Source organism: Pleurodeles waltl, chromosome 2_2 (assembly GCF_031143425.1).
Source record: "Pleurodeles waltl isolate 20211129_DDA chromosome 2_2, aPleWal1.hap1.20221129, whole genome shotgun sequence".
In the NCBI taxonomy this organism is placed as follows: domain Eukaryota; kingdom Metazoa; phylum Chordata; class Amphibia; order Caudata; family Salamandridae; genus Pleurodeles; species Pleurodeles waltl.
The window spans coordinates 810,115,312-810,136,098 of record NC_090439.1 but is presented as its reverse complement, the minus strand read 5'-3'; the positions used below and the strand labels follow the sequence as shown (position 1 = coordinate 810,136,098).

General features: G+C 44.4%; 1 protein-coding gene across 2 annotated transcripts in view; it reads left to right on the top strand.

Annotated features, from left to right (window-relative positions):
• The window catches only part of LOC138282643 (regulator of microtubule dynamics protein 1-like), a 528,856-nt gene that overhangs the window by 321,291 nt on the left and 186,778 nt on the right, over positions 1–20,787 (top strand). Inside the window, exon 5 of one of the 2 annotated variants that reach the window (XM_069220437.1) lies at positions 19,828–19,917. The exons of the other annotated variant lie outside the window; for it this stretch is intronic. Within the exon in view, the coding sequence (XP_069076538.1) occupies positions 19,828–19,917 (90 nt within the window). The remainder of the gene's footprint in view (positions 1–19,827; positions 19,918–20,787) is intronic. 2 annotated transcript variants of the gene reach the window in all.

Sequence of the window (20,787 nt, the reverse complement as noted above, 5' to 3'; positions counted from 1 at the left end):
CACCAGACATGTTGCTGGCCACATGGGGAGAGTGCCTTTGTCACTCTGTGGCTAGTAACAAAGCCTGTACTAGGTGGAGGTGCTTCTCACCTCCCCCTGCAGGAACTGTAACACCTGGCGGTGAGCCTCAAAGGCTCACCCCCTTTGTTACAGCACCCCAGGGCACTCCAGCTAGTGGAGTTGCCCGCCCCCTCCGGCCACGGTCCCACTTTTGGCGGCAAGGCCGGAGGAGATAATGAGAAAAACAAGGAGGAGTCACTGGCCAGTCAGGACAGCCCCTAAGGTGTCCTGAGCTGAGGTGACTCTGACTTTTAGAAATCTTGCAAATGGAGGATTCCCCCAATAGGGATGTGCCCCCCTCCCCTCAGGGAGGAGGCACAAAGAGGGTGTAGCTCTACCGGCCTGTCTCCCCACTTCTAAAGACACTGCTCCAGCGACGCGTTCCACAGGGTCCAGCGACCTCTGAAGCCTCAGAGGACTACCCTGCATCTAGAAGGACCAATAACACCAGAGGACAGCGGCTATGCTCCACAAAGACTGCGACTTTGCAACAAAGAAGCAACTTTGAAAGAACACACGTTTCCCGCCGGAAGCGTGAGACTTTGCACTCTGCACCCGACGCCCCCGGCTCGACTTGTGGAGAACAAACACTACAGGGAGAACTCACCGGTGACTGCGAGTCCGTGAGTAGCCAGAGTTGACCCCCCTGAGCGCCCACAGCGACGCCTGCAGAGGGAATCCCGAGGCTCCCCCTGACCGCGACTGCCTGCTTCAAAGACCCGACGTCTGGTAAAGACACTGCACCCGCAGCCCCCAGGACCTGAAGGATCCGACCTCCAGTGCAGGAGCGACCCCCAGGTAGCCCTCTCCCTTGCTCAGGTGGTGGCTACCCCGAGGGCCCCCCCCTTGCCTGCCTGCATTGCTGAAGAGACCCCTAGGTCTCCCATTGGATTACATTGCGAACCCGACGCCTGTTTGCACACTGCACCTGGCCGCCCCGTGCCGCTGAGGGTGTACTTTTTGTGCTGACTTGTGTCCCCCCCGGTGCCCTACAAAACCCCCTGGTCTGCCCTCCGAAGATGCGGGTACTTACCTGCTGGCAGACTGGAACCGGGGCACCCCCTTCTCCATTGAAGCCTATGCGTTTTGGGCACCACTTTGACCTCTGCACCTGACCGGCCCTAAGCTGCTGGTGTGGTAACTTTGGGGTTGCCCTGAACCCCCAACGGTGGGCTACCTTGGACCCAACTTTGAACCCTGTAGATAGTTTACTTACCTGCAAATCTAACAAACACTTACCTCCCCCAGGAACTGTTGAAAATTGCACTGTGTCTAGTTTTAAAATAGCTATTTGCCATTTGTGTGAAAACTGTATATGCTATATTGCTAATTCAAAGTTCCTAAAGTTCCTAAGTGAAATACCTTTCATTTAAAGTATTGTTTGTAAATCTTGAACCTGTGGTTCTTAAAATAAACGAAGAAAATATATTTTTCTATACAAAAACCTATTGGCCTGGAATTGTCTTTGAGTGTGTGTTGCTCATTTATTGCCTGTGTGTGTACAATAAATGCTTAACACTACCCTCTGATAAGCCTACTGCTCGACCACACTACCACAAAATAGAGCATTAGAATTATCTCTTTTTGCCACTATCTTACCTCTAAGGGGAACCCTTGGACTCTGTGCATGCTATTTCTTACTTTGAAATAGTACATGCAGAGCCAACCTCCTACATCCAGTCTATGCGAATTTACTCTACATCACTGTATGCTGCTTTACTTCTCTTTACACCACTCTCCTTTATGCTACTCCATGCCACTCCAGCCAATACCACTCTATGGCACTTTATGCCACTCCACCACACACCCGATACACTACAACACTGTACTCTATGCTACTCCACTCTATGCCACTGTACTCTGTGCCACTACTCTGCTCCACTTCACTTTACACCACTCTGCTCTACTCCACTCTACTCTATACTACTCCACACCACTCTATAAAATGCCACTCTATGGCACTCCACACCCCTCCACTCTGTGCCACATAACCTACATCACTCTACTCTTTACCACTCCACTGTACTCTCTTCCAGTCTACTGTATGCCACTCCATTCTGTGCCACTTCATGCCACTCCACTCTACAACACTGTACTCTATGCCACTCTACTCTACACCACTCCACACCTACATCCCTCTTCTTTACACCATTCTTTTCTATGCCACTCCACTCTACTCTATGCCACTCCACTCTATGCCACACCAGTCCAGTCTACGCCACTCTACCACACTATACATCACTCCACTCTGCTCTACAGAATGGCATACTACTGAACTCAACGCAACGCCAATCCACACCACTCTACCCCATGCCATTCGGCTGCACACCACTCCACTCAATCAATCAATCAGTTTTTGTGACGTGTGGCTACTCACCCGTTGGGGGCGAGGGAGGGGCCTCATTCAAAGAGCCACGTCTTGAGGTTCTTCCTGAAGATGGTGAGCGATGGGCTTTGTCTGAAGTGCAGGGGGTTGTTCCAGCTCTTTGCTGCGATGTAGATAAAGGATTGTCCTCCGGCGGTGGTTTTACAAATGTGAGGGATGGTGCCCAGGGCCAGTTGGGTGGAGCAGAGGGTTCTGGAGAGGGTGTGGAAGGAGACGTGGTGGTTCATGTAGGCTGGTCCTGCGTTGTGTATGGCCTTGTAAGTGTGGGTGAGTAGCTTGAAGGTGATTTGTTTCTCGACCGGGAGCCAGTGGAGGGTCCTCAGGTGTTGGGAGCTATGTTCTTGGCTTGGGAGGTCCAGGATGAGTCTAGCGGTGGCTTTCTGGATGAGTTGTAGTTTTTTTACGTATCTAGTCGAGTTGCTGACATACAGGATGTTGCTGTAGTCAAGCTTGCTTGTGACTAAGGTGTGGGTGACTGTCCTGCGGCAGTCTGCTGGGATCTAACTGAAGATCTTCCGAAGTTTGCAGAGTGCAGCAGGAGAAGGCCACTAAGTTTACCTGGCGGGTCATGGATAGGGAGGAGTCAAGGATGATGCCTAGGTTGGGGGCGTGCTCAGCTGGTGCAGGGGGGGTGCTGAGGGATGTAGGCCACCAGGAAGCGTTCCAAGCTGAGGTGGCATTTCTGAAGATGATTGTTGGACCTGGCTTTTTGACAGGGTCATCCCCAAACTTTTTGCCTCCTTCTTCCTATTTTTCTGACCGGTTGTTGTTGGCTTTTGACCTCTGGGCACTTTACCACTGCTAACCAGTGCTAAAGTGCATATGCTCTCTGTGTAAATTGTATTATTGATTGGTTTATCCATGATTGGCTATTTAATTTACTTATAAGTCCCTAGTAGAGTGCACTATATGTGCCTAGGGCCTGTAGATTAAATGCTACTAGTGGGCCTGCAGCACTGGTTGTGCCACCCACTTCAGTAGCCCCTTAACCTTGTCTCAGGCCTGCCATTGCAAGCCCTGTGCGTGCAGTTTCACTGTCACTTCGACTTGGCATTTAAAAGTACTTGCCAAGCCTAGAACTCCCCTTTTTCTACATATAAGTCACCCCTAATGTGTGCCCTAGGTAACCCCTAGAGCAGCGTGCTGTGTGGGTAAAAAGCAGGACGTGTACCTGTGTAGTTATATGTCCTGGTAGTGTAAAACTCCTAAATTCGTTTTTGCACTACTGTGAGGCCTGCTCCCTTCATAGGCTAACATTGGGGCTGCCCTCATACACCGTTGAAGTGGCAGCTGCTGATCTGAAAGGAGCAGGAAGGTCATATTTAGTATGGCCAGAATGGTAATATAAAATCCCGCTGACTGGTGAAGTCGGATTTAATATTACTATTATAGAAATGCCACTTTTAGAAAGTGAGCATTTCTTTGCACTTAAATCTTTCTGTGCCCTTCAATCCACGTCTGGCTAGGTTTAGTTGACAGCTCCTTGTGCATTCATTCAGACACACCCCAAACACAGGGTACTCATCTTCACTTGCATACATCTGCATTTTGAATGGGTCTTCCCGGTCTGGGAGGGTGGAGGGCCTGCCCTCACACAAAGGACTGACACACCCCCTACTGGGACTCTGGCAGACAGGATTGAACTGAAAGGGGGCTTGGTGCATTTCTTAGGCACTCTTTGAAGTCACCCCCACTTCAAAGGCACAATTTAGTATAAAACAGGGCCTCTGCCCTACCTCATCAGACACTTGCTGGAGAAGAAACCTGAACCAGAAACTACATCCTGCCAAGAAGAAATGCCTGGCTGCTCAAAGGACTCACCTGTCTGCTTTCTCCAAAGGACTGCTGCCTTGCTGTTGGCCTGCCTCCTTGCTGAACTCTTGTCTGTCTGTAAAAGTGCTCTCCAAGGGCTTGGATAGAGCTTGCCTCCTGTTCCCTGAAGTCTCAGGACCAAAAAGAATTCTCTTTTTCACTTGGACGCTTTGTGCACCGAAATTTTCGCCGCACAGCTTGTTCCGCGGCGAGGAAAACGCCGCACACCGACACTGACCGACGCGACGCCTTCGGAATGACCGGAACTTCGACGCACGGCCTCGCAAGGACAACGCCGCCCGACTTCCAGAGGAAAAATCGACGCGACGCCTGCCGTGAGATCGAAACTTCGACGCACAGCCCCGCGGAACGACGCGCACCTGGAAAACAAGCAGGAGAATCCACGCACAGACCCGGGACATCTGGAATCCCCGCGACCCATAGAAAGAGACTGTCCGCGCGCCGGAAAACAACGCACGACTTCCCCGCGTGAAAAATAACGACGCAAGTCCGTGTGTGCTGGGGAGAAATCGACGCACACACCATTTTTCCACGTATCTCTTCTTCTGTGGCCCTTTGCGGAGATTTTCCACCAGAAATTAGGTACTTTGTGCTTGAAAGAGACTTTGTTTGCTTTTTAAAGACTTATGACACTTTATATCACTTTTCAGTGATATCTTTACAAATTCATATTGCAACTTTGATCGTTTTGACCTACAATTATCCTGATAAATATTATATATTTTTCTAAACACTGTGTGGTGTATTTATGTGGTGCTATATGGTGGTATTGTATGATTTATTGCACAAATACTTTACACATTGCCTTCTAAGTTAAGCCTGACTGCTCGTGCGAAGCTACCAGAGGGTGGGCACAGGCTAATTTTGGATTGTGTGTGACTTACCCTGACTAGAGTGAGGGTTCTTGCTTGGACATAGGGTAACCTGACTGCTAACCAAAAACCCAATTTCTAACAATGATGAGCTCAGTCTTGGCGGAGTTGAGCTTGAGGCAGCTTTCTCTCATACAGGTGGCGACGGCTCCCATTCCTGAGTGGAAGTTCCTTTTGGCCGTGTCCAGGTCTTCGGTGAGGGAAATGATGATTTGTGTTTCATCGGCTTATGACACAATGTTCATACCATGGCTTCTGGTGATGGCTGCGAGAGGGGCCATGTATATGTTGACAGTGTGGGACTCAGTGAGGATCCTTGGGAAACTCCGCAGTTGACTCCTGTGGGTCTGGATGTGTAGGGTGGGAGTCTGACCCTCTGAGTCCTCCCGGAGAGGAAAGAGTGGATCCATTCCTGGGCTCTTCCGCTGATTCCTATGTTGTGGAGTCTGGTATGTAGAGTGCTGTGGGAGTGCTCCAGTGTATTGTATACTACTTTACTTTATGTCACTCTAATCTATGCCACTCTATGCCACTACAGTCTATGCCCTTCTGTTCCACTCTCATCCACTATTGACTCTGTGCAACTCTTCTCCACTCTGTGCCACTCTACTCCACTCTATGCCACTCCACTGTACTCTACGCCACTTTACTTTTTGCTACTCCAACCCACTCTACCCAATACCACTCTACGCCACTCCACTCTACGCCTCTTAACTCTACTCTAAACCACTCTTCTCTACACCACTCTATTGTACACCACTGTACTCTATGCCACTCTATTCAGTACCACTCCAGTCCACTCCACCCAATGCCTCTTTACACCACTCCACTTTACGTCATTCTACTCTACATCACTCAACATGAATAAACTCCATTTTACTATACACCATCCTGCTCTACATCACTCTACTCTATGCCACTTTACCCTAAGCAACTCTACTCCATACCACTCTACTCTATGCCACTCTATTGTACACCACTCCACTCCACTCTATGCCACTATACTCTGTGTCACTCCACTCTATGCCACTTTACACCACTCTACTCAATGCCACTCCACTCAGTGCCACTCTACTCACCACCACTCTACCCCACTACATACCTGTATACTTTTCACCACTATACTCTAAGCCTGTGCACTCTACGTCACTCCACTGTACCCTATGCCATTCCTTTCAACTCATTGTCACACTATGACACTCAACTCTACTCTGCGCCACTCCATGCCACTCTACAACACTCTATTCCGTCCCACTCCTCTCTATGCAACTCTACTCTAAACCACTCTATTCTATGCTACTCCATTCTAATCTATGCCATTCTTCTTCTCTTTATGCCACTCTTCTCCACTCTATGCCACTGTACATGACGCCATGCCACATCCCTCTACACTATGCTACTCCACACCACTCTACCCAGTACCACTCTACATCACTCTGCACCTCTCCAATCTACAGCACTGAACTCCATGCTACTTCACTCTACGCCACTCTTCTCTACGTATTAAGCACTAACTTGTTTGTCCCATAGAGACACAATGTTGACCAAGTTGCTTATTCCCAATTCCCCCTAGACATTACGTGCCTCCCACTTAAATGCTCATGATCGAATGAAAGAGAGACTCTGGAGCCACAGGTCCGGATCCAGATGACTGGTGATGATCCTTGAAGAGGCGCGATTTCCTAAATAAATTCCATATCAGTTGAACCACTCATAACTCGTATCCATGTATATACTAGTCTCTGACTACTGTGTGCAACCAGATGTACCTGTTAGGTTCTCCTTTCCCGCTCTCTCTAGGAATTTTCGGGAAACAATGTGGATTACATATAATTTAATAAGAACCTTGAACCTCCTATCATATCTATGACTACTCCCACTGTTTCCCAAGTCACCTTAATTAATGCCTACCTAAATGTACTTGAAGTTCCATGGATATCTTGTTTAATGACCTTGCTGAGATTTCCTAAGCTGCTGACTCACTTGACTCCATAGACATTTAAATAGGTAGCAATGTATGACAACAATTTCTCAGGTAATTAGGTTTGCAGACATTCATGGGTCTGTACTGTACTTAGAATTCCAAGGAACACACATTTGATGTATTTTGATCACACTGCAAACATAGGGTTAATATCAAAAGATTACGGTGCAAAGTTTGCATCACTCTGGAAACATACGGTTAATACCAAAAGATCACAGTGCAATGTTTGCACCACTCTGGAAACATAGGATTAATATCAAAAGATCACAGTACAATGTTTGCAACACTCAGGGAACATAGGGTTAGTATCAAAAGATCACTGTGCAATGTTTGTAACACTCTGGGAGCCTAGGGTTAATATCAATAACACAAGCGATGGGTTTTATCACTGTTATATCACAGCGTAAGTAGAGCATAGCAATGACATTTTTAGGCCATTCACAGAATGTTCTGTATCTCCAGCACAAATTATGCAAATGTAATTTTTAACTTAGCAATAACAAACATATTCACAATACATCGTTTTTATGATAATTGCACAAAATAATTTCCTTTCTGATATATATAGCAAGCAACAACGTTAATCATTAATACACGACTAGCGGCGAGCATCCCAGTGACCTTAAACGCCAATGATGTGCTTTCTTAGGCACGTTGCGCTCTGAAACATCCGACTTTAAAATATCAAGTCAGCAAGTGGCAAGTTTTCACAAATAAATGCTTTTTGAGCATGCAAAGTGTGTTAGTGCCTTTTTAGTAGTCAATTCTCTGGATCTCTTCAACTCCTCAGAAGTGGCATCCAGGATGCAGGACTGAACACGAAGATCAAACGTGGAGAAGTAGACTCCTTCTCTGCAGCCGGAGACCATTAGAGCAAGCAATTCACTGAGGCCGGTTGTGGTTTAAATACCTGCTACACCCAGTCTGAATCTTAGGGATGCTGGAGGCTTGAGCAACACGTATCCTAAACAAGCATAGGTTCCAACAAATATTGATTTTTGTAAGCAAGCATTTGTATCTGTAAGCCATTCTTAATCGTATTGGTCCCTGCAAAGGCAGATGATTGGCTTAAGAGAGCACATCCAGGTTTGCAGGTTCAACACTACGCCACTCCACACCGCTCTACTCTGTGACTCTCTTCTCGGCTCTGTCACTCTACTCTACTCTGTGACACTTTATGCCACACCACTCTACTCTACACCGCTCAGCTCTATGCGACATAATGCCACTCCACCCAGAGCCACTTTACGCCACTCCACGCCACATACTCTATGTCACTCTACTGTACTCAACACCACTGTACTCTGTTCCACTCTGCTGCATTCCACTCTATGCCATTCTACTCTGTGCCACTCCAGTCCACTCCACACAATGCTACTCTATGCCACTCCACTCTACTCTGCAGCACTCTACACTATGCCACTCCCCTCCACTGTACTCTGTCCTGTCCCACTCAACGTCACTCTACTCTATGCCACGCCACTCCACTGCAGTCTATACCACTCTGTCACTGCACACAGTGGCACTCTTTGGCACTCTACACTACTCTACTGTATTTCGCTCCACTCTATGCCACTCCACTGTACGCCAGTCTACTCTACACAACTCTACTTTATGCCACTGTATGCCTCTTCACTCCAAACCACTCTGCTCTAAGCCACTCTATGCCACTCCACTGTATAGCGCTCCACTCTACACCACTCCACATCACTGTGTGCCACTCCACTCTACCATACTCTATTCCATTCCACACGACCCTACTCTTTGCCATCTCACTCTCGCCACTGTGCTCTCTGCCACTTCTCTCTATACCACTCCATGCCACTGCACACTTCATGCCACTGTACGCCACTTTACGCTACTCTACTCCACTACACTCTACTTTAGGTTACTCCATTCCACACCATTCCATTCTATGGCACTCTATTCCACACCACTCCACTCTGCTCTTCGCTACTCTACTCTGTGTCACTCCACTCAATGCTACTCTGTCAACACCAGAGCAGTATGCTCTCTATTGGCGACAAAAATGCAAAAACCCAGCACTCTCAAAAGAACGTAATTTATGCATTGTGCTGATATGTTGTGGTTTAACCTTTTGCATTGCAGAGTTCAATCCTGAAAACTTATTTTTAATATGCTTAAAAATACTGTTCCTTTGCAATGTATTGCTTCAGGTTTTCAGAGTGTGTTAGGGTGTGGCCCCTTTCCAGGGCCTTCCAGAGACTTTCCCTGTAACATGCCTGGGCGTGGTTCTGGGGCTGGGCCAAGACTCTATAAAAGAGAGCCATCCCAACTCCCAGTGCTCACTATTCAGAGGTCCCGGTGCAGAGCAGCAGCTTCTTCCTGAGCTCCTGTCCCGGCGGCCTATTTGGATCTTCCAGTCTTCTGCCCTCATCCTTCATTGGTGGTCATTGTTCCAGGCGGGAAGACGGTGGTTGGACATTTCCCGACACCGTTATTGAGAATTTTCATATTCTTGGTTTAATTCTTAAATGAATAACAGATTACTTGCGCGCTGCCATTTTCTGACATTTATATGGTGGTTTGCAAATAGGCAGGACGCGCGATTTATTCCATAAAGGTTTGACTTTGTTATTCATTACGCGCTGCCATTTCTTGACATTTACATGATGTTTTACGAGTTGGCAAGACGCGCAACTCATTTCATGAGAATTTAACTTTGTTGTTCATTGCGCGCTACCATTTTTTGACATTTACATGGTGGCTTAAGAATCGGCAAAAGAAGCGTGATTTGTTTCATTGTACGTTGATCTTTTTATTTTTGTGAGCTGTTATTCCTTGACATTTATATCCTGTTTTACGAATCGGCAAGACGCGCGATTCGATTAATGAGGATTTGACTTTGATATTCATTGCATGTTACCATTTCTTGGTATTTTACATGGTAACACTCGAATTGGCAAGACGCACGATTCTCTCCTCGAGTTTAATTCATGTTGTTTATTGTATGCCACTATTCCAAGATATTTATTATGTAATATTCGAGTTGACAAGTTATGTGATTTGTTTCCCTGAATCCATATTGTTATTCATGGTGCACAATCCTTTTATGGTGTTTACTATATATATATATATATATATGCAATATTCGCAATTTGTGTTGAAACATTTTAAGAATACACAGAAGGCCAGAGTTTCTATTGTATGGTCCTAGTATACATTCTCAAAACAGGGTTTATATGACTGGTTTAAAATTTAGTCAGCATGTTTTTTCTGATTCTCATGTAAAGGAAAGTACTTGAATAAGAAAGTTTTCATTTAATTAATCTTGATTCCCCTACAGGTATCCGGCCATCTTGAAACTTAGTCATTTTAAACTTAACTCTTAGATTGTTCATGTTTTCAGAGTGACTAGGCTTAGAATCATAGTTTAGTATTGATTTCAGGAGATATAATTTTCATATTGTGTGTTCTAACCCTTTTCTTACCACAGGTCTCCTTCCCAGCTGTTCCCTTCCTAATCCCCTCTTCCCCTCTTGAACTCTCTCAGTCTCTGTGATTTATCTATCAGAGTCTTGGAGCTGTTCAGTGGTGGATGTGTTGGGAACATGCACAGACCCCGAGGATCTAGTGACTCTGACAGAATAGTGAGCCCACAAATTATTATCCTCTTGGCTTGTGTATGTTCTCAGCATGGCCACGCTAGACGAGTTGGTCAAGGCTATCACCCAGCTCCAAGCAGAGGTGGTATCATCCAAAGAATTGACAATAAGCTTAGCAGAGAGAGTGAGTCAGTTGCAAGATAAGGTAGAGAAGAAGGAACAAAGCCCCACAGGTGTGTCTTGGCCAGGTACTTCTTCTCAGGCTTCTGGAAGTAATCCGATTTCCCTAAATGTTCCTTCTGCAATTCCTTTAGCTACCCCAGAACGTTTCTCAGGTGACCCTTTGAAAGCGCAATCTTTCCTGGTTCAAGTGGAACTACACTTCACTTGCAGACCAGATACTTTTCCCGATGCCCAGTCCAAAGTAGCTTTCTTGTTATCATATCTGACTGGGGATGCAGCTACTTGGGCAGTTCCTCTTGTGCGTAAAAATAGTCCCTTGTTGTATAGCTGGAGAAATTTTGTTCGAGAATTTGAGAGAGTTTTTGATCGTAGAACTGTAACACAGTCAGCAGATCGTGAATTATTAGATTCACGCCAAGGAAATCAAGACCTAGTGTCGTATTTAGCAAACTTTAACCGGCTGGTTGCCGAGATATCCTGGCCTGAAGAAAAACAAGCGGTCTTGTTTTACAAGGGACTCAAAGAGGAATTAAAAGATATCTTGGCGCAAATCGATCCACAACCTACAGACTGTCAAGAATTAATAAATCTTGTCTTGAGACTTGATCATCGTTTAGCAGAACGTAAAGGAACGCGCAAAAAGATTGAAAAATATTCATGGCACGTTCATGATAACAGAGACTCAAGAACTCTGAAAGAAAGAACGCCGGAACCGATGGAAATTGGAACCATCAAAAGACCTTTGACCAAAGATGAAAAGGACCTACGCAGAAAAAATGTACAATGTCTTTATTGTGGGTGAAAAGGTCATTTTGCCAAAGATTGTCCAATCAAACCAAAGAACAAGCAAGGTCCAGTTCAGAAGGTTGCAGCCAATGCACCAGTCGAGTTGGAAAACTAAAACACCCGAGATGCAGAGAAGGGTTGCTCTTGGGTGTCACCGTGGACCCTTCACAATCTAGACATCTTAAACTGGAAATAAGAGTTCAGGTCAAGAAAAAGATCTATTTAAAAAAAGCTCTAGTTGATTCTGGGGCTACTGGGAATTTTGTTGATGTCCAATTGGTTTGTGCATGGGGGATCCCATGTATTGAAAAGAAGACCCCAGAAATCATCCAGGCAGTCGATGGAAAACTCTTGACTGGAGGTCCGGTAACTCTTCAGACTATCCCCTTGTGGATGATTTGTGAAGATAAGATTCAAAGAAAGAACCATGAAGAGAAAATCATCATAGACGTGATCCATGCTCCCCAATATGGGATTATCCTCGGTTTGCCATGGTTAACTCATCACAATCCAGAGATCAATTGGGTAGAACGAAAAATCGTGTTCTCATCTGCGCTATGTAACGAAGAATGTCTCCAAAAGATTCAAGTACCAAAAGTTTGCAACTCTTACATAGCTACTGCCGCAGAGAAAGAAATTCAGCTGCCCAAACAGTATTCATCTTACAAAGATGTATTTGATGAGAAAGGAGCAGAGACTCTACCTCCTCATAGATCTTATGACTGTCAAATTGATCCAGCCCCAGGTGCGAAACTTCCCAACTGTTGTGTATATGCCCTGTCAGAACATGAAAATCAACATTTACGAAAATACCTAGATCAATTTTTGCAGAATGGCTTCATTCGCCCCTCTAAGTCTCCTGCAGCTTCGCCTTTGTTTTTTTGTTCCAAAAGCTAATGGAGAACTTCGAACTTGCATTGACTATAGGGGTTTGAACAAAGTCACCATCTAGCATAAATATCCCTTACCCCTAATTACGGTCTTATTGGAACAAGTAAAGAGAGCAAAAATCTACACAAAGCTTGACCTTCGAGGTGCTTATCATTTGGTCAGAATGAGAGAGGGTGACGAATGGAAAACAGCGTTCAAGACAAGATATGGCCTTTTTGAATACACCATCATACCTTTTGGTCTGTGTAATGCTCCAGCAGCATTTACATTTTTCTTGAATGACGTTCTTAGAGAGTACCTCGACATATTTGCCATAGTCTACATCGATGACATTTTGATCTACTCAGACAATAAAAACGAACATGTCCAACATGTCAAGAAAACTCTTGCAGCCCTTCGAAAACACCATTTATATTGCAAACTAACCAAGTGTGAGTTTCATGTTACCACAGTTGAGTTTTTAGGGGTTATTCTTACCCCTCAAGGTATGGTGATGGCAGAAAAGAAAGTAAAAGCTGTATCTGATTGGCTCACCCCAAAGACTGTTTGTGATGTACAATGTTTCCTGGGGTTTGCAAAGTTTTACCGGAGGTTCATAAATCATTTCTCCCAGACAGTGGCTCCAATCACTAAGCTACTAAGAAATAAAGAAAAGGATGTATGGTCCCCAGAAGCTGATCAAGCCTTCTCGACTTTGAAGAAAGCTTTCTCCACTGCCCCAGTCTTAACTCATCCTGATGCGAATCAACCTTTCATAGTAGAAGCTGATGCTTCAGATGTAGCAATAGGAGCCGTCTTATCACCACGAAATAAAGACACTGGTCAACTGCATCCTGTAGCTTATATGTCTCGGAAGTTGAACGAAGCCGAACAGAACTATGTCATTGCTGAAAAAGAGCTTCTGGCGATTCGTGATGCCTTTAAAGAATGGAGACATCATATGTTGGGTGCCAAATACACTGTTACAGTATACACTGATCATCGTAATCTTCAATTCATGAGTTCAGCCAGACTTTTGACCCCTCGGCAATTACGCTGGATGCTTTTTTTTGCCGAATTTGATTTTGTAGTAACCTTCCGGCCTGGTAAAGATAATCGCAAGGCTGACGCCTTGTCCCATCAAGAGTCTACCACGTTGCCTGCATTTCAAGCCTCCACAGCTATCAGTGCTCCTGACAAGGTTCTATGTATCATAAAAACTGAAGATTTCTTTGAAGAAATTCGCAACTCTTTTACTGTTGAAAAATGGCAAACATGGGCCCAAGCAGATCCCAAAAGGTCAATCAAGCAAGGTTTACCCTTTCATGATGCTCGTTTGTTCGTACCCACTACCAAACTTCGCAAGATAGTGTTTCATTGGTTGCATGTTATACCTACGGCAGGTCACCCAGGTACTCCTAAAACTCTTGAACTGATCCAACGCTATTTTTGGTGGCCTACCCTAACAAAAGATGTAAAAGCAATGGTAAACAACTGTGAAGTTTGTGCTTGCATTAAAACAAGTCATTCAAAACCAAAAGGGTTGTTACATCCACTTCCAACCACAAGTTGCCCATGGGAGCACATTTCTTTAGACTTTATTACCGGTCTGCCAATGGTTCAACAGCATTCAGTAATTCTGGTGGTAGATAGTCTCACGAAATATGGACATTTCATTGCCTGTAAAAAATTGCCCACTTCTAGTGAATTGGCAACTATTTTACTGAACAGAGTAGTTCGTTATCATGGACTGCCAAAGGTTATCCTCTCCGATCGGGGGGTCACAATTTTCCTCCAATTTCTGGAAGACATGGTGTAAAACACTCCAAGTGACATCTACGCTATCTACTAGTCACCATCATCAAACAGATGGTCAAACGGAGAGACTAAATCAGACTTTGAAACAATACCTACGTGCCTACGCTGAAAAGGCACTTCATTCTTGAACATCTATGCTCTGGTTAGCTGAGTTAGCTTACAATAACTCATTCCACACTTCTATTGGCGTTACACCTTTTTTTGGTTTATTTGGCTATCATCCTGACACCTTACCCATCACAATTCCTCAAGAAAGTTTTCTTACTCCAGCTGTGTCAGAAACCATTCAGCATTTACATCCAACCCAGAAACTGATTCAACAGCATTTAGAAAAAGCCAAACAAAAATATAAAAGCTATTATGACAAGAAACATTGTGAGGGACCGCAATATCAACCAGGTGACAAAGTGTGGCTTTCCACAAAACATATAAACTTCAAGAAGAAGCACATGTTTAACCCCAAATTCATAGGTCCTTATACTGTCCTTCACCAAATCAATCTGGTGACCTATAAACTACAATTGCCCGGATCCTTACGGATTCATCCAGTGTTCCACACTTCCCTCTTGAAAAAGGCAGTCCAAAAGGTCCACCCTCATCCAGCTCCTGTTCTAGTACAAGGGGAAGAAGAATATGAAGTCAAGAAAGTGTTGGATTCTAAACTGAGAGGGCGTAATCTATGGTACTTAATCTCATGGAAAGGTTATGGTCCTGAAAGTAACTCATGGGTTTCCGCATCTGATGTTCATGCTCCAGTACTTGTGAGACGCTTTCATCGTCTTAATCCAAGCAAACCAGGCCCTAGAGCCCGTCTGGGAGAGGGGAGTACTGTCAACACCAGAGCAGTACGCGCTCTATTGGCGACAAAAATGCAAAAACGCAGCACTCTCAAAACAACGTAATTTATGCATTGTGCTGATATGTTGTGGTTTAACCTTTTGCATTGCAGAGTTCAATCCTGAAAACTTATTTTTAATATGCTTACAAATACTGTTCCTTTGCAATGTATTGCAGCAGGTTTTCAGAGTGTGTTAGGGTGTGGCCCCTTTCCAGGGCCTTCCAGAGACTTTCCCTGCAACATGCCTGGGCGTGGTTCTGGGGCTGGGCCAAGACTCTATAAAAGTGAGCCAGCCCAACTCCCAGAGCTCACTATTCAGAGGTCCCGGTGCAGAGCAACAGCTTTTTCCTGAGCTCCTGTCCCGGCGGCCTATTTGGATCTTCCAGTCTTCTGCCCTCATCCTTTATTGGTGATCATTGTTCCAGGCGGTAAGACGGTGCTTGGACATTTCCCGACACCGTTATTGAGAATTTTCAAAGTCTTGGTTTAATTCTTAAATTGAATAACAGATTACTTGCGCGCTGCCATTTTTTGACATTTATATGGTGGTTTGCAAATAGGCAGGACGCGCGATTTATTCCATAAAGGTTTGACTTTGTTATTCATTACGCGCTGCCATTTCTTGACATTTACGTGGTGACTTAAGAATCGGCAAGACGCGCAATTCGTTTTATGGTGTTTGGACATTGTTGTCCATTGCGCGCTGCTATTTCTTGACATTTACATGATGTTTTACGAGTTGCCAAGACGCGCAACTCATTTCATGAGAATTTTACTTTGTTGTTCATTATGCGCTAAAATTTCTTGACATTTACATGGTGGCTTAAGAATCGGCAAAAGAAGCGCGATTTGTTTCATTGTACTTTGATCTTGTTATTTATTGTGAGCTGTTATTCCTTGACATTTATATCGTGTTTTACGAATCGGCAAGATGCGCAATTCGATTAATGAGGATTTGTCTTTGATATTCATTGCATGTTACCATTTCTTGGTATTTTACATGATAACACTCAAATTGGCAAGACGCACGATTCTCTCCTCGAGTTTAATTCATGTTGTTTATTGTATGCCACTATTCTAAGATATTTATTATGTAATATTCGAGTTGACAAGTTATATGATTTGTTTCCCTGAATCCATATTGTGTTATTCATGGTGCACAATCCTTTTATGGTGTTTACTATATATATAAATATATCTGCAATATTCGCAATTTGTGTTGAAACATTTTAAGAATGCACAGAAGGCCAGAGTTTCTAGATGCAATATTGTATGGTCGTAGTATACATTCTCAAAACAGGGTTTATATGACTGGTTTAAAATTTAGTCAGAATGTTTTTTCTGATTCTCATGTAAAGGAAAGTACTTGAATAAGAAAGTTTTCATTTAATTCATCTTGATTCCCCTACAGGTATCCGGTCTTCTTGAAACTTAGTCATTTTAAACTTAACTCTTAGATTGTTCATGTTTTCAAAATGACTAGGCTTAGAATCATAGTTTAGTATTGATTTCAAGAGATATAATTTTCATATTGTGTGTTCTAACCTTTTTCTTACTACAGGTCTCCTTCCCAGCTGTTCCCTTCCTAATCCCCTCTTCCCCTCTTGAACTCTCTCAGTCTCTGTGATTTATCTATCAGAGTCTTGGAGCTGTTTAGTGGTGGACGTGTTGGGAACGTGCACAGACCCAAAGGATCTGGTGACTCTGACATACTCTACAACTCCCCACTCTATGCAACTCTACTCATCACTACTCTACTGCACTGCATGTCATCCTACTCTATGCCACTCTACTCTAAGCCATTCCACTCTACTCTACGTCACTCCATTCTACTTAGTGCCACACCGCGCCATTCTATGCCACTCCAATCTACAATACTCCACTCTACACTACTCTACTCTACACCACTCCACTCAAAGCCACTCTACTCTATGCGCCTCTAAACTATGACACTCTAATGTATACCACTCCAATCTGCGCCATTCTATGCTACTCAATTCAAATCTACGCCACTCTACTTCTCTTTATGCCACTCTACTCCACTCAATACCACTCCATGCCATGCCACTCTACTCTGCCCCACTCTACTCTATGTTGCTCCTCGCCACTCTACCCAATACCAGTCTGTGACACTATGCGCCACTCCACTCTACTGCATTCAACTCTATGTCACTCTACTCTATGCCACTCTACTGTACACTCTACTGTATGCCACTCTACTTTATGCCACTCTACTTTATGCCACTCTACCCCACGCCACTCCACTGTACGTCACTCCACTCCAATCTATGCTCCCCTACACCACTTCCCTCTATGCCACTCTACACTGTCCCCTGCACCACTCTCCACTATGCCACTCTCATCTACACCACACCACTAACATTTAGCCATGCTGAACAGCAGCCACGCTGCTGTACAACATAGTTAAAAGACTTAGGGGGTCATTATGACCCCGGCGATCGGCGGAAATATGGAGGAAAGTACTGCCAACAGGCTGGCAGTACTTTCCTCCATATGATGACATTGGTGGTTTTGCTAAAGCCGAACCGCCAATGTACCATACCGACTGCCACAGCGGTAACAGCAGTCGAGCTGGAGACAACAATCTCCAGCCCGGCGGCCATCACTTGCCCACCTGCAGGATTATGACCCCACGCCACGAAAACCATGGCGGTAAGCACTATCAGTGACAGGGAATTCCTTCCCTGTCACAGATAGGGGTCTCCGCACCCCCCCTCCACATATTCCCCCACCACTTCCCCTTCCTCTCCAGACCCCCCCTTCATACACGGTTCTCCCTTCACATACTCACACACCCATACACACACCCATTCCCACATTCATCCACGCATGCATGCATCCATTCACACACACATCCACACACACTTACATACATACACGCATTCACACTACTCAACATACACGCACTCACACCCCCAAACATGCACACATACAACATGCAGCACACACCCGCATCCACGCACACTCAAACATTCACACACCCCCTCACACACACACAACACCCCACCTCCCTCCCCTGTCAGAGCACCCACTTACCTGGATCCAGGGGGTCCTCCGGCAGGAGACGGGATGGGGTGCTGCTACCAGCAGCACCGTCTGCCAGCAGAACACCACCAGGTCATATTATTCTCATAATATGGCTGGCGGTGGTCCATTGGCGTGGCGCTGCTGCTGGCAGCAGCGCCACCTTACCGCCATCCACCGGCATGGCCACAGACAGATTTCCGCCCTCCGACTGTGGTCATATTTTGGCAGATGGCTGGTAGCCGCGGTGGCGGTCTTTTGGCAGCTGTCGCCGTGGCGGTAGGCAGTTTTTACTGTCGGGGTAATAATGACCCCCTTAATTCTCACGTAGGTGAAACTAAATGGCTTTTCCAATGCTTGCTTTCTAGAGCGGTTCAACCTTATCCGCTCAGACCTCAAATTTTGGTTTACATTTTCTCAATAGGAATGCTTGGGTGAGAGATTCCTCACAGTATTTCTTAATAGATCAGCTCTTAGCCATAGATTATATATATATATATTCAATCAAATTCACATTTCAGTGTTAAAAGAGTAGTGGCTAGACCGTAACTCAGGTCTGCCTATTTATTCATTCAAGTCTTGGATATGTCTGAACCAGGCCAGTGACCTACCTCCTGCAAGAGGACCCCATACCTTGTACAGGCGTTCTCTGAAACAGCTTAACTCTGCTTCCTCCAGATTGATTTCCAAAGCTTGAGTAGTCTAAGTTTGGACGAACCAGGAATATCAAATATGCCTAAATCTATCTATCTATCTATCTATCTATCTATCTATCTATCTATCTATCTATCTATCTATCTATCTATCTATCTATCAATAGTGGTGTGTTTGTAGGATGGAAGAGACAGAAGATGCTTCAAAAACACATTCTCTGAAGTGCATAGTAATGAGACGTCATATACCAAGAGCGATCATCTTGTCCATTGTTCATGATTTTTTCAGGAGGCACACAACACCTTCAACATGTAAAATAATGGATGAACACTTATGGCAAAGCATTGTATTAGCATAAATGTGGGCAAGGTGGATGTCTTGAAACGTGGATTAAGTCTCCTATGCAAACATTCTGCAGAGACTGTATGACCAGAAAAGATAGCTGATACAATCTAGGCTCTTTTCTTGGTTTGCTTCTCCTTGAACAGCAGCCCCACTTTTGAAGATGTACGCCCTCACTGGGATTGCTTTTGTATCATCTCTTAATGTTTTGTGTGCTGAGGGAATGGATGTACTATGCTTGAAGCTGACCGGAGAGGCACGTGTTCTCATTTTAAATTTGTTATGGTAATAGTTAATAGTTACACTGTTTAAGACCAGAATATCCGAAGGGGACGTTCTACAGATTATGTGAGCATAAGCACCATTCTATGCATGTCTAGTGAACCACTTCGGGCGAGTAACCATATTAGTAGGTTTTGTAATGGTTGCAGACTCCTGTAGACTAGAACTATGAATATATCAATATGTACCTCATTCCCATTCAATTATTTTCTGTGTACAGCTGAAATTCAAGCCACAGAAAAGTATATTTTTGAATCTGTTATATTCAGTAAACTAATGCTTCATTTTGTTTTTTATCTGACTTTCAGTGGTATGCCATCTGCCTAAGTGATATTGGAGATTATGAAGGTATCCAAGTAAAAATATCAAACGTCTTTGAAATAAAGAAACATTTCGAGGTATTTCCATTAGTGTATAAGTTGTCCAATAAATGTAGTGTTTGACATGTGAGCCTTTAACTTCAAAATTACATCCACCCCGCCTCTTAAAAAAATGTTTGGAGTAAATAAATGGTCCTACTAAGGCTCAATGGTATGTACTAAAAACCGAACGTTGCAATTATATTGTAGTGGTAATAACATGCATTTGTATGATAAGAATATTGGACACAAAGGCATGTTTCTTTATATTGACAGTAATTATGAAATTAATTAAAGTACAGGTATTCTTATTCCGCACGCTGATGATACATTACTGTATCGGGAAGTAACAGTAGAGAAGGACGTAGTTCCGTTTTTTGTGAGCTTGAAGACAGGTGTTTTCGAATACTTCACAAACTTTCTGTTGACTCTGGAATTGGAAATTAAGGGTCTGATTTAGAATTTGACGGATGAGTTACATAACCTCATCCACCAAACTCTAAATCAGGCCCTAAGTCACTAGTGGATACTAAACATCAAAAGCACATTAACTAACTGGGCACTTTCTGCAAACGAAGTTGGAAATTACAAGCAAGAGATTTGGACTCCTGACTTACATTGCCTACCTTTTTAGTGTTCACAGATCTGTGTTCAGATATTGCGTTGTTTTGTAGCATTTGGTTAGCATTTCTCTGGCCCTTACAAGGCCCCAAAGGTTTATCTGGTTAATCGGGCAAGTAGCTACTCTCTTTCCTATGCATGGTCAGAAGACCTTTGATTAAGATGTAACTTAATAGTAATATATGTTAGTGTTTCATGTGAAGCTTGTAGGTTTCCTTCAAATTTGTCATGATGACATGTAGCCTCATCTTAAGCCTGAAGTGGGAGGCAGAAGGAGGACGCGAGGTA